This window comes from Camelina sativa, chromosome 13 (genome assembly GCF_000633955.1).
Source record: "Camelina sativa cultivar DH55 chromosome 13, Cs, whole genome shotgun sequence".
Classification (NCBI taxonomy): domain Eukaryota; kingdom Viridiplantae; phylum Streptophyta; class Magnoliopsida; order Brassicales; family Brassicaceae; genus Camelina; species Camelina sativa.
The window spans coordinates 4038491-4053111 of NC_025697.1; the positions used below are offsets into that span (position 1 = coordinate 4038491).

The 14621-nt window shown below is 35.7% G+C and overlaps 4 protein-coding genes across 5 annotated transcripts in view; 1 reads left to right on the forward strand and 3 right to left on the reverse strand.

The window, feature by feature from the left end:
- Positions 2579-4515, reverse strand: LOC104735017. 2 transcript variants are annotated; one of them, XM_010454730.2, is made up of 5 exons: positions 4350-4515; positions 3467-4136; positions 3328-3381; positions 3057-3241; positions 2579-2937 (listed from the first exon to the last, which is right to left on the reverse strand). In XM_010454730.2, exons 2-5 carry the CDS (start codon positions 4134-4136, stop codon positions 2842-2844), a joined length of 1005 nt encoding a protein of 334 aa, XP_010453032.1. In that variant the 5' UTR covers positions 4350-4515; the 3' UTR covers positions 2579-2841. The 2 variants fall into 2 exon arrangements, with proteins under 2 accessions (XP_010453032.1, XP_010453033.1); XM_010454731.2 differs by having other exon boundaries at positions 3467-4515.
- On the forward strand, positions 5811-7390 carry LOC104735019 (putative ETHYLENE INSENSITIVE 3-like 4 protein). Its single transcript, XM_010454732.2, has one exon. The coding sequence runs from the start codon at positions 5917-5919 to the stop codon at positions 7258-7260; it is 1344 nt and encodes a 447-aa protein (XP_010453034.1). The 5' UTR covers positions 5811-5916; the 3' UTR covers positions 7261-7390.
- LOC104735020 (protein DOWNSTREAM OF FLC-like) lies at positions 7475-8488 on the reverse strand. Its single transcript, XM_010454733.2, has 2 exons — positions 8264-8488; positions 7475-7991 (listed from the first exon to the last, which is right to left on the reverse strand). Exons 1-2 carry the CDS (start codon positions 8424-8426, stop codon positions 7654-7656), a joined length of 501 nt encoding a protein of 166 aa, XP_010453035.1. The 5' UTR covers positions 8427-8488; the 3' UTR covers positions 7475-7653.
- LOC104735022 (MADS-box protein FLOWERING LOCUS C) overlaps positions 9437-14621 on the reverse strand; it is a 10711-nt gene continuing 5526 nt past the window's right edge. Inside the window, exons 2-7 of the mRNA XM_010454736.2 lie at positions 11572-11629; positions 11107-11168; positions 10921-11020; positions 10802-10843; positions 10564-10605; positions 9437-9784 (exon numbers count right to left, since the gene is read on the reverse strand). Coding sequence (XP_010453038.1) covers positions 9677-9784; positions 10564-10605; positions 10802-10843; positions 10921-11020; positions 11107-11168; positions 11572-11629 — 412 coding nt within the window. The 3' untranslated portion in view covers positions 9437-9676. The remainder of the gene's footprint in view (positions 9785-10563; positions 10606-10801; positions 10844-10920; positions 11021-11106; positions 11169-11571; positions 11630-14621) is intronic.

A 14621-nucleotide genomic window follows, 5' to 3' on the forward strand; every position in this document is an offset into this window, starting at 1 on the left:
GAAATGTGAATAGTTTTTTTGTTTGTTTTATGGGCCTCTAATTATTTAGATCCAAAATACAAATAAATTTAATTAATTAGATCCAAACAATAAAAGAAAGACATGTGTTAGATAGATAACATGCCAAGTGTCGTCTGTTTAGCAAAAAGCTGAGAAAAACCTTCTTATAAGATTGTTTATGCATATATAATAGTATCAAATTATGTGGATGTTGGAGATGGTAGTGAATGAATCACGTGCAAGAGCTCATATTTCATGTAGTCGAATTATTAATCAAGGTTTGTGTAGTAGACTCTAGAAGTTGTTTATAAACTATTCGCTAATCGCGTTTATAATTGGTTTGTCCATAATCAAAAGCATTAAAGAGGAAGGTATTTTTCTGTTCTTTCTTCTTCTTCATAAAAATAAAATTATTTTAAACATATACTGTATTGTATCTGCATGTTGTCAGAATCTTGAGGGTGAAGAGAAGGGATGGTCTTATTTTTTGGGCTCCCGTAGTTTCGTTACACGTGTACGCATTGGCGACCGGTCCCCGCTTTGAGGGTCGAGCTTTCCATAAGTCTGTCTCTGTCTTCAGCATTTTATCATTTTAACTAATGGATTATTCACTCACATATACTATCATATAATCGTATGTGAACTGTATAGATCGAGCCGTTTATGATATAGTTTTGTTAGTATTGTAAGAATAACGTAGTTGGCTAATGCATACATCACATATTCACATAGTAGTATCTATGTGCATGAGTGCATCGTATTATATTGAATATGAAAATATAGGAATATACTCATATGTTATGACTAAATGTTCACGCATGCGTTAAAATGGGATGCGATCTGCCTAACTAGCGTACCAATGAATATGTGTCACATGGGGGGAACTCCTGCAAAGGACAATGCCATAACATTGGGGAGCAAAATTACTATATACGTCCGTATCTGGACATGAACTGGGTAAGACCCAAGCATATAAATATATTAATATACATATGTAAAGGTTAAGATTTTTTTTTTTTTTGTTGGGTATCTCACCCAAGAGTAGGAGTACTAATTAAGAACTTTTCTTTTTCCGGTTTTAATGTGAAGACTGAAGTGTGAAGACTATGCCTGGAAATTTGAACCGAACCGATTTGTCTGAACCGAACCAAACCGAAATTTGGCCAAATCGGTTCGATTTAAATTAATTGACATAATCGATCGGAATGATTTCAATTTTGACTCAGTTAACCGAAATTTTCGATTCGGTTCACTAGAACCGAACGATTAACCAAATAAATGAAAACCCTAATCTAATATATTATCTAGCCGTCATTGTTCTCCTCTCCTTCCTAGTTTTATCCATTCTTCTTCTTCCTTTTCATCAAACAATCAGTTCTTCTTTTTCTTATTCTTTTCTTCTCCTTCTGTTCCATTCATTACCAATTAATTATCTTCTCATTCCTCTTCCATCTATCATCATCTTCATCTAATCTTCTTCAATCTCTCACCCTTATTTTCTCCTACTTTGATTCATCACCATAATCATCTTTTTCTTTTTTTCGATTCATCCTCTTTCATAATCATCATCATCTTTGCCTTCTAGATCAGTACTAGGAGCTCCACCTTTCAAACGTCGGTGTGGATCCATCAGAAAAAGTCTTTTTTTTTAACAAGCCAATTGTAAATCGAGAAAACCGAGTAACCGAACCGAAATAACCGATTCCGAATCGAACCGAACTGAAATCTTAGTCGGTTCAATTCGGAACAGTTTTCAATTTCAAAATTAACCGAAAAATCGAGTAACCGAAACGGAACTACCCGAAGAAACCGAAGTCGCAAGCCTAGTGAAGACTAATTATGAACTTCATGTCCACTAGATGTTAACGATTCTGAAGCTTTAGTACGCACTGTGTAGTCTGTGTTTATCGCAATGGTCAGCAAAATATATTCGAGATAGTTATTTTGTACCCTAGAAGATCGGTTGAACTACCATAATTAAATCTTCCAAAATGATGTTTTCTGTCTTTTTTGGAATGGCGGGAAATATTTTTAACGTTATTACTAAGAAGAAGCCAAACGTTTGCAAACTTCTAAAGAGCCCATTAACAAAATTAACAAGGTTTCATAATTGGACGTCTTGAGAGTCCTAATAACATACTACGTGGGCATAACTTGCAACGTACGTGATGCAGCTTCTTCAGTTCTTTCCCGTTTACAATGTCTCCGGTGAGTCCGGTCTTTTTGTATTTTCTTTCTTTTTTTCTTTTTTCTCACCAGTTTTTATTTTTGTTTATACACAAGGATAGCATGTTTTGGCAACTTACTTGAAATCATTTATCCAAAATCGGTACAAAACCCCAGTTTCAAACAGGAAAATCCATAGCAGACAAACCACACAACCCATAAAAGAGTAAGGTAAGCTCTCACTGTAGATCAAGATAATATATGAACAGAATGGTCAATTTATAGAACACTACAACTTAATTCTTTGTATGTTAAAGAAATTAGTACTAGACGCATTCGAATCGTAATTCTTAATATAATAAGTTTAACAACCATGATTACGTATAGCTCACTAAAGTTAAGGCATAACAAAGAATAAAACAGGATGGTCCATTGATTCCAAAGAAATACAAATAGACCAGTGTGAAATCTACACTTTTGAGAGACGAAGTGAAGAACACAACACAAAGAACAAAAATAGATCGAGAAAATTACTAACACCAAACAGTAGTCTCACACATACATAATCATTTACGAAATCAAACATCTATACATTGCGTCCAGATATTATAATTTTCAGAAACAGAAGTTCCGATTCATTAGTCTTTGATCAAGTTGAGACTCGAAAAGAGTAGTTTACTTACTAGGGGTTGTGTGAGGTGTTTTCATTGCTCTCTCCAAATCCATCTTGCAGTCTTCTCGAAATTTTCTCATTGTCTTAAAACTCTTTTGCTGCAAAATTGAAAACTCATGTTATTATTATGTGTACAAGAAAGCAAAGATAGCTTTAATATAAACACACATTTGCATTAACCTTTAAGAACAGATGAGAAGCTTCCAAAATCACTTACAAGTTGGCTATTTTCATGATTGAGGATATCACCCATGCTAAGAAAGAGCGACCTCCATTGTCCCATGAGTTTAGATTCTTGTTTTCCAGAAGTAACAGAGTTCACTGTGGCATGAAAATCTGTAGGCCATTCCTTACCATTTCTCTGAATCAAGTTGCTAGCTTTTTTCTGACTCTTCTTCAAGGCTGCCTCAGAGAAAAAAAAACAGATCATATAACAATATTCACAAGAAAATCTTCAAGAGCTTGTGGTTAAGGTAACTGTGACTTACCGGATAACCGACCTTTGGTATCCTGGTATTGAATATCTGACCAAATATACGCAGCTGAAGCAATTCATTCGTAGCAAATAGCCAAGTCAGATTATTAGAAATCAAGAGAAACATATGTAACAAAAGAAGAATCAGAAACCTTTAAGGCAAAAAGAACAAGAGCATGATTGAAGCAAATCATCTCCCATATTCTGATCCACATGCTCTTCCTTCCTCTTAACATTTGAGCATCTACCCATTTCAAATGATCTCGTCAAATTCAGAGAATTAGGCAAGTCCTCCCGTGGATGTGGATTCCGCCGAGGTCTCTCGGCATTGCCAGTTACCACAGACGAAGCCAACCCTTCTTCACCAGTAACAACGGTTTCACACGCCTCAGCAGACGTGTTTAACTCTTGTGCACCGTCTCTATCACCAGGTTCAAAATAGATCTGCTTGCTTCCCTCCAATGTTTTCCCGTCTCTTCCACTGGAGCATTCCATAACAGCATCATGATACTCCTCAGACTCTGCTCTCTCATCAGAATCACCAACACCACAACAACTAGTCTTCTTATCATTAGAAGAAGACCCTTCATTTGTTGTATCGATAGAACTAGCATTCTCCTTAACCAAGTCATCTACAACTAAACAAAGCCTCTTTGAAAACTTCTCTCTCGAACCTTCATGAGCAATGGCCTTACCAGATTCATGAATCAAATCACCCAAAATAGAAGAAATCCCTCTTTTAGCTGGAAGATTCGTCAAATCACACAAAGCGGGTCGGGTTTGTTCCGACGGCACTACTAATTTGCCACTCTCTTTAGTCATCTTTCAAAAAATTCACACCCAACAAAGAAAAAAGATCAATACTTTCAAACAAATATACACGAATGATGAATACTAAAGAACTCAATTGAAAGACGAAAACTTTAAAAATCCCAGATGAGAAATTCAATCCTACAAAAAAAAACCCTTAAATCGAAATCGCGATTTCGCGTGCAGAAGGATGGGAAAAATCCAAGAATTTGGGAGGTGACTGACCTAGAGAGAGAGAGAGAGAGAGAGAGAGAGAGAGATTGAGAGGATCCGTCGGTGGAGGAGGATCTGATTGGGTGGTGGGAAACAAATTAGGGTTTTTGATTTGGTTGAGGCGGGAACCGTGCGGAGTTTCCGATCTCGATTTTGTTTTTGTTGGAGTCGCGTTTTCGAAATCATAATTATTACTATTATTTAATTTAAAACAAAAATAAAGCATTAAAGTTGAGACAGAATGGAATCTCGCTGGGTCCCACTACTTACTGAGCCGGATCAGGAATTAAAAGAAGCCCAATAATTTTGAGAATAAGAAGCCCATTATAATTTATTGGGTTTGTTACAAATAATGAAAGAACGGATGATCTTTTCCCAATTTGGGTGTGTGAATGTGTCATCATATCATAAATGGAACTAGGTTGAGCAACTAATGTTTTCTAAAATATTTTTTTCCGAGGTAAGAAGAGTTGATTAATAATTTGATTTTCTATTTTTTTTTTTCAACATTATGAAAAATAAATAGTTGACTTAACATGCTACATTACCTTCCAAGCATATGACATCATTGAGATTACCTTTCAGTTCGAAGCAACCGACAAGTCCCAAAATTGTTTTTCGTACTTTCCAACAAAATTTTAAGTATTTTCCCCATACTTATTCATTCTCGTAGAAAGCTACTACAACCAGTATACAGGCTGCTAGTATATACTGTACTCCAATCTCCATAAGACATTAAAATTGGTAGGATAAAAAAGGTAAGAGTCTTGTAGTCTTCTTATGTAAGCTCATACGAAAGCGTCGTAATTAATAGTATTGCTGATCATAGCCTGATATCATCAGTAATCCCCGATATCACTCGCTTACCGTCTTATCCAATGCTTTCATGATTGCCGCAGCAAACAATAAAAACAATTGAGATTAGTTATTAAGAACAGAAAACCAATTTTCAATCGTCAATAACACTATCGAAAGACATGTATGTAAATGAATAAATTATTTGTGTCTGCTATGTCAAAACATTGGATAATTTGATTATAATCTTAAGTGTCAATCTAACTTTAATTGCACCCATGATTTTTACTTTTATAAATATAAATACAGATCAAAACAGTCCTATCAAAATTTGTTTTTGTTATATATAGTATTCAATTGAGTCGGTGCAATCAGCTCTCGTTATCCATCGACTTTGATGCAACCGAAGAAACTTCTACTAACCTTCGTCGTCTTGATCCCCGGAGATAACTCTTGTCCACCAAAAAAAAAACATAAATATCTCCACCACAAAATTCGAAATTCTCTTACAACTTATGTTTAGCTCAGACCGAACCAGGATATCTTGCCACGTCCTCAATCGCACATGCACACCACCCTCCTCCCAAAAAACAACCATATGCAATTGATAATCACGTATATTTGAACTATATATGAATAGACACTCAATTTAACAAAACGTTAGTCGTGTTACATTAGTATACGTTTTCTATGTACGGACAATAACCTCAATCACGTATAATATATATAGATAAACCCTGTCAGTTATAGTCCATGACTCGAGATCTAATGCACTAAAAGAAAAATGGTGGAAGTCGAAGAATTGGAAGCACTTAGTCCCGACGAGGAAGAAGAAGAAGAAGAAGAAGAAGAAGAAGAAGAAGAAGAAATAAGCTATGATGACCTCAAAAGACGCATGTGGAAAGACCGAAACCTCATGGAAAAGCTCAAGCAACAGAAACGTCACAACAACGACGTCGTTTCCTTGACCACGCACCGGGCGGAAGCTTCACGGCGCAAAAAGATGGCTCGTTCACAAGACTCGGTGTTGAAGTACATGATGAAGATCATGGAGGTGTGTAAAGCGAAAGGTTTTGTCTACGGAATCGTACCGGAAAAAGGTAAACCGATAACTGGTTCGTCCGATAGTTTAAGACGTTGGTGGAAAGAAAACGTTCAGTTCGAACAAAACGCTCCAGACGCTATCACTGATTACTTAACACTTGCTGCTGCGGCCGCAGAGCTTATTGATAAGTCCTCATCATCATCGAGCTTATTACACATGTTACAAGATCTACAAGACACGACTCTTGGATCGTTACTATCGGCGTTAATGCAACACTGCATGCCGCCACAGCGGCGGTTTCCGTTAGAGAAAGGAATCGCTCCGCCGTGGTGGCCTACGGGGACGGAGCTTTGGTGGGGAGAGCAAGGATTAGCTCATGAGCACGGTGCGCCGCCCTATCGAAAGCCGCACGATTTGAGGAAATCGTGGAAAGTTAGTGTTCTCGCGGCTGTGATCAAACACATGTCACCGAATTTGGGAAGAGTACGACGTCTCGCGAGGCAATCCAAAAGCTTACAAGATAAAATGATGGCTAGAGAGACCGATACTTGGTCTCGTGTCTTAAACCAAGAAGAGGCCCTTCTAAATATCAAAGACCTCAAGATATCGGATGATCAAGATCAAGAATCGTCGGGGTCTAAGAGAAAGGGTGAGTTTGTGGAACCGTCTAAAAGTGTTTACACTTGCCAAAACTCGAGTTGTCCTAAAAGTGATGTCAGTTTTGGATTCGGGGACAAGAACTCGAGGACGGGTCATGAGATACAGTGTCTATACGGGCCGAGCCAGGCTCCAAGTATTGTTACTAATACGACTAGTGAAGATGACTACAGTGAGAGCTCGAGTGCAATGGACAAGCGATCTGATGATGATCATAGCAACGATGTGAATTGGATGGATTATTTTTGGTTAGAGAGGATGCAGAACGAGTTACATTGCTCTAGGAGATTCGAAGATGATGATGATCAATCGGACAACGTGAACCAATTTACAGAATCTGATCAATCGGACAACGTGAACCAGAGTACATTTTCAGTTTGGGACATGGTTTGTGAAGACAAAGACATATATAGCTTCGATTATTAGTTAAGCTTGTTACTACTCTGTTATGGAATATGCTTTACATGTACCTAAAGTCAGAACATTTCTGTCTGTACTTGTATTCTCTAGTTACATCTATGATCTATCGACCTATACAATTCAATACAATTTTATATCTCATATTAATAAGATAACTAAAATATAACATATTGAAAAAATTATCGTAATTCCAAGCTGCAGCAAATTATGATCCAACTTAAGTATATAATTTTTTCTTTTAAGGTTGCAAATACGTTATTTTATATAATTTTTAGATATGTCTAAAATAGTCTCACCATCTCTGGAGACTCAACAACAAAACAAAATAACAATAAACTCTAAATAAATATGGGTTTGTCCTTGTTTGATCAAGAAGAGCGTAAGGTGAGTAATAATAACTCAAATAGCCCTTTCGTCGCCGTCGGCAAGGTAGAGTTTGCGGAGAGAGGCGCAGCCACGGAGAGGTTGGTCTCTGAAGAAACCCATGGCGTTGGCGTAGTGGCGAGTAGATGCTGCGCCGTTGGATCGCGTGAGGATCACTGTAGCAGTGCTTCTACCAGGATCAGCTTCATGGCAGCGGGACATAGGACTGTGGACAAGCTCCGCCAGACACTGCTGGTCCTGTCGGTCTCCTTTGATGGCGACTTTGTATCTCCCATCAGGTCCCGTCACCGCCTTCCCGACCACCTCCGACTTGAGTGTCACTCTGTCTTTGCATACTATTTTCACTCTTGCCCCTGTTTTCAAATAACCAAATTACGAATTAGGAGTTTGAATGAGTAATTTTTTTTGTTGGGAAAATTAAATGAGAATATGTTAGGAGAAAAAATAAAGTTGATTTAAGGATTAAAGACTGTGAATGGCGGATTTTTATATAATTTTGGCGATTAAATTTGAGGAAATATAGAAACCACGAATGATTCCGTAAAAAATAATATAGGATTGGTAAAATCTTGGAAAGTCTGAATATTCTACATGTAACCAATCAAAACCAAAGAATCATACGAACCTGAGATATATTTGGTAGCGACAGTCTCGAATCCAAAGCGGCAAGTGTCGCAGTAAACACATCCTTCAATGTGGAATGGCGTTCCAACCGCCATGGCCGCAAGTGGCAGTAGCGAAAAGCATAGCACAGCGATCAGAGGTACAGATGATTTAGCCATCTCCATTAAAGAAAGAACGATATTGTAAATTTTCGGAGGTTGTTATTAGTGAAGGGGTTTTGTGTAGTACGTGCAGACTATGCAATATTTATATAAGAAGGTAATTAGGAGGGCACATGTATTAAATAAGGTGTAAGTGTATCGCATCTTGTGCAAATTAAAAAGCTTCCTTAGTGTCGGCTGGATCCACTTGCGGCTGCTCCTCCGCCGTACTCGGCGAGAAAGTTTGTGTTGCCTTCTCCACAAGTCAACTCGTATTGTAATGGTTATTTTAATCTACCTCTCGATCGGACTTCACATTTTTATATCCACTAACGTATCCGGCATTTGACTTTATAATTATATATACTTTTTTCCGAACAAATCTTTTTAGACTAGAATCCACATCATGATTTTTGTCTAATGATATAATAATATTGTATATCGTAATCAGGAATTTTGTGGATTAACTACTACGTATTTTGATAAAAAAAACAAAAAACTACTATGTACAAATAGAGTGATGAAATTGCTGGTTAGCTTCAGTCCGACAGAACGTGCTTATGTTTTCTCTTTACGTAGTGTGCATTATAACTCTTGGGCTGGTTGTATCGACTATTATTTAATTTATATCAGAATAGTTGAAGGAGGTTAATTGTTTTGATCACATCCGTGAATGAAAAAATTAATCGATTGATTAGTTCAAATGATTATGAAGTTTATACGGCTAGTTAAGCCGGTTTAGACACCTAGATAATTTTTTTGGAATAGGTCGGTCACGTTAACAACACTTAACAGCAATGGATCTCAGGAACTAAGCCTATTGGGCCAAAAAAATGACCGACATGGGCCCAATAGAAACCCATGACAACCACAACGCGTTTTAGATAAAAACAAAATAAATTACGAGGACAAATAGAGCAGAGTTGTGCCACGCCTCTATTGCAAAATAAGCAGAAGGCTTCTTCACTGTGAAGCAAACACAAGCTTTCGACAGAAGAGGAGAACACACACAGCAACATCTCGATGCAAAGCTCTCTCGAATAAGGTACAAAGTTTCATCATAGTTCTGTCTTAAACAGATAATATTTGACTTTCAATCTACTTTTAAGTATCACACACAAGCCAAAGAGAGAGAGAAGAGAGAGAGAGGAGGGAGTGTTAAGATATACATACATAACAGTATACCACGCGCCGTTATCAGCGGAATAATTACATATTTTTTTTTTTTCTTCCCTTAATTATATATATGTTTTGGATTTTTGATATCAACCGCCCTAATTGAGCAGCGGGAGAGTCACCGGAAGATTGTCGGAGATTTGTCCAGCAGGTGACATCTCCATCTCCATATCAGCTTCTGCCCCAACAACATGATTCGTCTCCATCTGTACGATAATCATAGGTCAAAATCATTATTCACTTTTTTCTTTTTGTCTTCTACTCATATATATGAAAATGAAAATTCTTTTCATTCCACCGATTTAAGACTAACACTCGTTCCACCATATTGCTTCCATAATTTGTCTGTTTTAGACTACTTCCCTGTTTATAATTTAACCTTGAAGATGTAAAAGTAGCTAGACTACTGGACACATAGATCCAAACCTTAACCATGACGCACAAAAAACCAATCCGTTCGTAAATATCAAACTGAACCAAAACCTAACTAAAACCTTTATCCCAAATCCAGAAAAAGAACAACCAAAACCTAATATTATTTCCACCAACAGAAAAGTATATATTATTTTAGTACAATGATATAGCAATAATCGTTACAAAAATATATTGTTCATGTAATTATCATGTAATAATGAATTTATCATGTAATAATGAATTTATATACTGTTCATGAATTTTGTTTGTTTGTGTGTCTTTTATCAATAAAATAACTATCTTAAAATTAAACTTTTCATCTGTCATTCTAAAATCCGAATCAAAGTTTTCCCTTAACTCAAACCAGACCGAATCAATTTTCTTCTCTCCTTATATATTCAGCAGTAATAATCTCACAAACCCTAATACCTAATCTACCAACAACCAAAATCTTGAGAAATAAATTTTCTAAAATACAAGACAGAGAAGTGTTAACTATATAGTAAATGCTTAAAGTGAAAAGAATGGCTTATTAGGTATGCATATATATAGAAAAAGTAGCTTTCGTTACCTGCCTAGCCAAAACCTGGTTCTCTTCTTTCAGCAATTTCTCCTGTTTTAAAGATCATCATGTTCAGCAATCACAAATCACAACTTAACAAATTCAGATTTTGAAATCCACAACATATGCATTGGGAAGAAGTTGCAAAGACGTGTGCAAAGCTCATTAAACATACTTACAGAAACAATGAAAACACCCTAGAGTATATATCTGATATATGTTCTAAACTTGGAATCAGATATCTAACCTTTTCTTTGAGGTTCTCAACAAGCTTTAAAATTAGTTCTGTCTGTAACAAACAAAAGCAATAAGGTTATTCTCGGCAAACAAATTCTGAAAAGAGTAGACATTAGAGAATCCACTTACCTTCTTGGCTCTAGTTACGGAGAGGGCGGTCTCAAGGTGTTCCTCCAGTTGAACGAGGTCATCGACACTTACATTGTTGACATTTGATTCCACAAGATTGCTGCATATATTCATAGTTTTACAAGAAAACCCTAATTCCTTTATACTCAAAGGAGGAGAGCAAATATAGTTTTAGTTAGTACTAACCTTTCCACAAGTTCTAGTAGCTCATGGTGCGAACCATAGTTCAGAGCTTTTGACTGAAGATCCTGGCCAAAGAAAAGGGACATATAAGATGCGGTAAAAAAAAACCTACGAGGATTTCAGTATGCATGTTGGTACACCACCTCATTATATATTTAGGATCACTTAGCAAGCTAATAGCTCATGGTGGATCAGTGATGTAATACCTTTATCTAGAATATCTCCACAATGTTATGGTGCTAAACATGCGTTTACTCATATCTATTAAACAATTACAACTACACAACTCCAAATAGTGACTATAATGAGAAAACGTTATATGCCTGTGAGCCCATGCCTAAAAATGCAAGCTGTACAGGAGGCTATGAATAGGCTCTGACAGTATTGATTATTGAACTCTCTACGTCTTTAGTAAATTTACGCCTTCTAAAACTCCATCTGGGAAAATATTCGAAATGATTGTATTACCAAGGCTTTGAGATCATCAGCATGTTGTTTCCCATAACGATCAAGGATCTTGACCAGGCTGGAGAGATGACAAAAAAGAAAAGTATGTTAGGATAATAAAATACAAGCTAACCCTTGAAAAGACCACTGGAAACTATAAAACATGTATATGATGGCATCAGAAGAGACAATTAAAGACAAAACCTTAATTGCTTATTATTACACACATATAGATTTTTTTCATCTCTAAAAAAAGAACTATAAACATTTACCTAGAAATGTTCAAAGTTTGATAATCCAATGAATTATTATTATATATTTCGGTAGGTCCAAATTGAACATTTTTCCACAAAGAAAAGGCTTACTAAAATTAAGGCATGTATATAGATTATCCCTGTGATCTAACATTTCGTTTACAGAAAACCCTAATCTCAAGCATCCACTGTCCAGATTGTTTCTATGCAATTTGTTTGTGCTTCTATATATGGTACATTAATTGATATAATATAACATGGAAACACACCAGCAACCTTAAATGAAAACAAGCAATTGTGGTTTAATAGAGTGTGTACAATACACTCAAGACTTTTTACTGCTAAAGAAAACATATACTCACGAAAACGTACACACAAATATTGATGAACCACAACGTAATGACATGGCAGTAAGCAGACGTTCAATACGTATGTTTAAGCCAAATTCAAAGGACATGGACCGAGTCTTACAGAAAGTAATTTTGATTTATAATTTTGGCACATTATTAAAAGACAACCCTAAACATAAGAAACAGTTGAAAACTGCTTCCAATTCATTGACTTACATTATTCTGATTGTATGTAACCTCTATCTGATTTTCCATTTTTGGATTCGATTCATACCGCAATTAGCATCAAAAGTCAAAACAACATCCTATATATCTTCTTTCTTTTGTCTCGGCTGTGTTTTGAACCACAAATTGTGGCATCAATACCATTATAAAAACAAAACCTATTTACCCTCTAAATTCTATCTTTAACATCTTCCTATGAAATTTGATTAATTGAGACTACGAATAGTGGTATCAATATTCTTAGTGTTTTCATGCATAACTAAAAAGAAAACGCCTAATCGTGTGTCAAAAAGGGTGACATCAACTATTGGTTTTCTAAGTAATACCATCTAAACATATATACAAGACAACTTTCTGAGTTCTCATATGAACCTTGACCTCAAGTTTTTTTCTGGTAATGGAGTATTGATAAGCCATAACATGATGATGATTATGTGGCCAGTAAGCAGATGACCAATACGTAAATCCAGACTCCAAATACATTGACCGAGTCTTTATATATACAACAATCTCATAATTTTATTTTATGTTTCTTTGCAACGAAAATGGAAACACTTTCCTAAGAATAGGAAACCGGTCTTCCATTTTCTTCCTCGTTTGTATATATAGAAAATGTTGAGGTTCCAATTAACTATATTGAAAGCCAAAAATGAAGCAGTAAAGGTGAAGAGTTTACACCATTGAAATTACATCAACTTACTGAGGCATCTATCTATCAAGTATCACCAATATATAGATAAATTGTTCCAAAGAATGAAAAACCTAAAACAGATAAAACTAAAACTATACATATTACCTAATAAAGGTCAAGCAAATTTGACAAAACTACCACTAATTCACTTAATAATTTGTGTGAATGGGTTTCAGTTCCATTGTGAAGTTAAGCTCTTTGCACCAAAATTAAGGATGCAAAAATGAGTTATTGAGTAGATAACGTTTCTTTTTAACTCATAATTAGTCAGGTGTCTCGGCTATTTCAAGGCTGGACCTAACATTCAGTATTAGGCGTGAACAAACCCTAACAAAGTATGCATTAAGTGAGAGAATCGGCCTACGATCTTGACCAACATGGCTAAACCACTACAACCACTTGGTTAATATGTTGGAGGGTTGTACTAAACACTACACCGAGTTTGTTTTTGACAATGTCGAATCATATTGATATTTCTTATATGAAGACAAGTTTTCTGGAGTTTTACATTTCCTAGAGGCAAGAGAGAAACAAGGTTGTGTTACTGACAATATTCATGACAAAAGACCCATGATACAAAGGTTGTGTGATTTGTCAATTTGCACAACAAAAGTTACAAGGTTGTGGATTCATGTTGAGGACACAATCTTATATATATGAACACCTCCATGAAAAGATTAAGAGATAAACAATAACATAAATATGTAGCATATCTATGTGAGGTAATTAACTACTAGGGTAGGAAACTATTCACCTTTGGATAATTAATCTTCAAGTAAGCAAATCCATAAAAAGGAGAGAAATCATTATAAAAAACATGTATATCCCAATTAATCTTTTAGTCAATAGTTTTACAAGTAATGTGGCATACATTTGAACCAAAATTAGTATTGATCTACGGTACTAATTTTATTTACAAATCTCCCGGGAGTGTATTTGTATGCAAATCCATGAGAGCAATGAATTTTAGTCTAAAAATAGTCCAGTTAATGTTCATTATGTGTGGTACAAAGTGTTAAAGATGCACACAACAATTGCAATTAATCGCAATCGATACCAGATCACATAGCTTAAGTAGCATATGTGCGTTAAGGACTAATTGTGAGACTGAGTTTTTCAATTAGAAACACTAATTTGGATAATCATCAAGTAATATAGGTCCATGACAAAGAGAGAAATTCATAGAAGATCAACAATAAACTTAGAGTCAATATCTGCACAATGTAGTATACATTATTTAGCATTAACCCCATTGAAATTATTTAGCTATCAATGTACATATTTGTTGTAGTGGGGTTAATGCTAAATAATGTATACTACATTGTGCAGATGGGATTTTCCGTCACTACAACAAATATGTACATTGATAGCAGACGGATATAGCTCATTTTCCGTCACTGCTATGAAAGATGAGATTTTTTTTCGCTTACTTTTTAATAGCATCTTATTAACGCTATGATAGGAAAATTATGTAGCGGGAAACAAAAGTGACTTTTGTCCGCCAATACTTAGTGAAATTATTCACTTAATCGCCAAATAAAAAAAAAACCC

Bases quoted from the DNA above. Each gene is read 5' to 3' on its own strand.
- LOC104735017 (XM_010454730.2), bottom strand. From the start codon at position 4,136: ATGACTAAAGAGAGTGGCAAATTAGTAGTGCCGTCGGAACAAACCCGA. The intron at 3,242-3,327 runs GTAAGTCACAGT...TCTCTGAGGCAG, and splicing joins TACCAAAGGTCGGTTATCCG to CCTTGAAGAAGAGTCAGAAA. The intron at 2,938-3,056 runs GTAAGTGATTTT...TCAATTTTGCAG, and splicing joins ATCATGAAAATAGCCAACTT to CAAAAGAGTTTTAAGACAAT.
- LOC104735019 (XM_010454732.2), top strand. From the start codon at position 5,917: ATGGTGGAAGTCGAAGAATTGGAAGCACTTAGTCCCGACGAGGAAGAA.
- LOC104735020 (XM_010454733.2), bottom strand. From the start codon at position 8,426: ATGGAGATGGCTAAATCATCTGTACCTCTGATCGCTGTGCTATGCTTT. The intron at 7,992-8,263 runs GTTCGTATGATT...ATTTGAAAACAG, and splicing joins CGCTACCAAATATATCTCAG to GGGCAAGAGTGAAAATAGTA.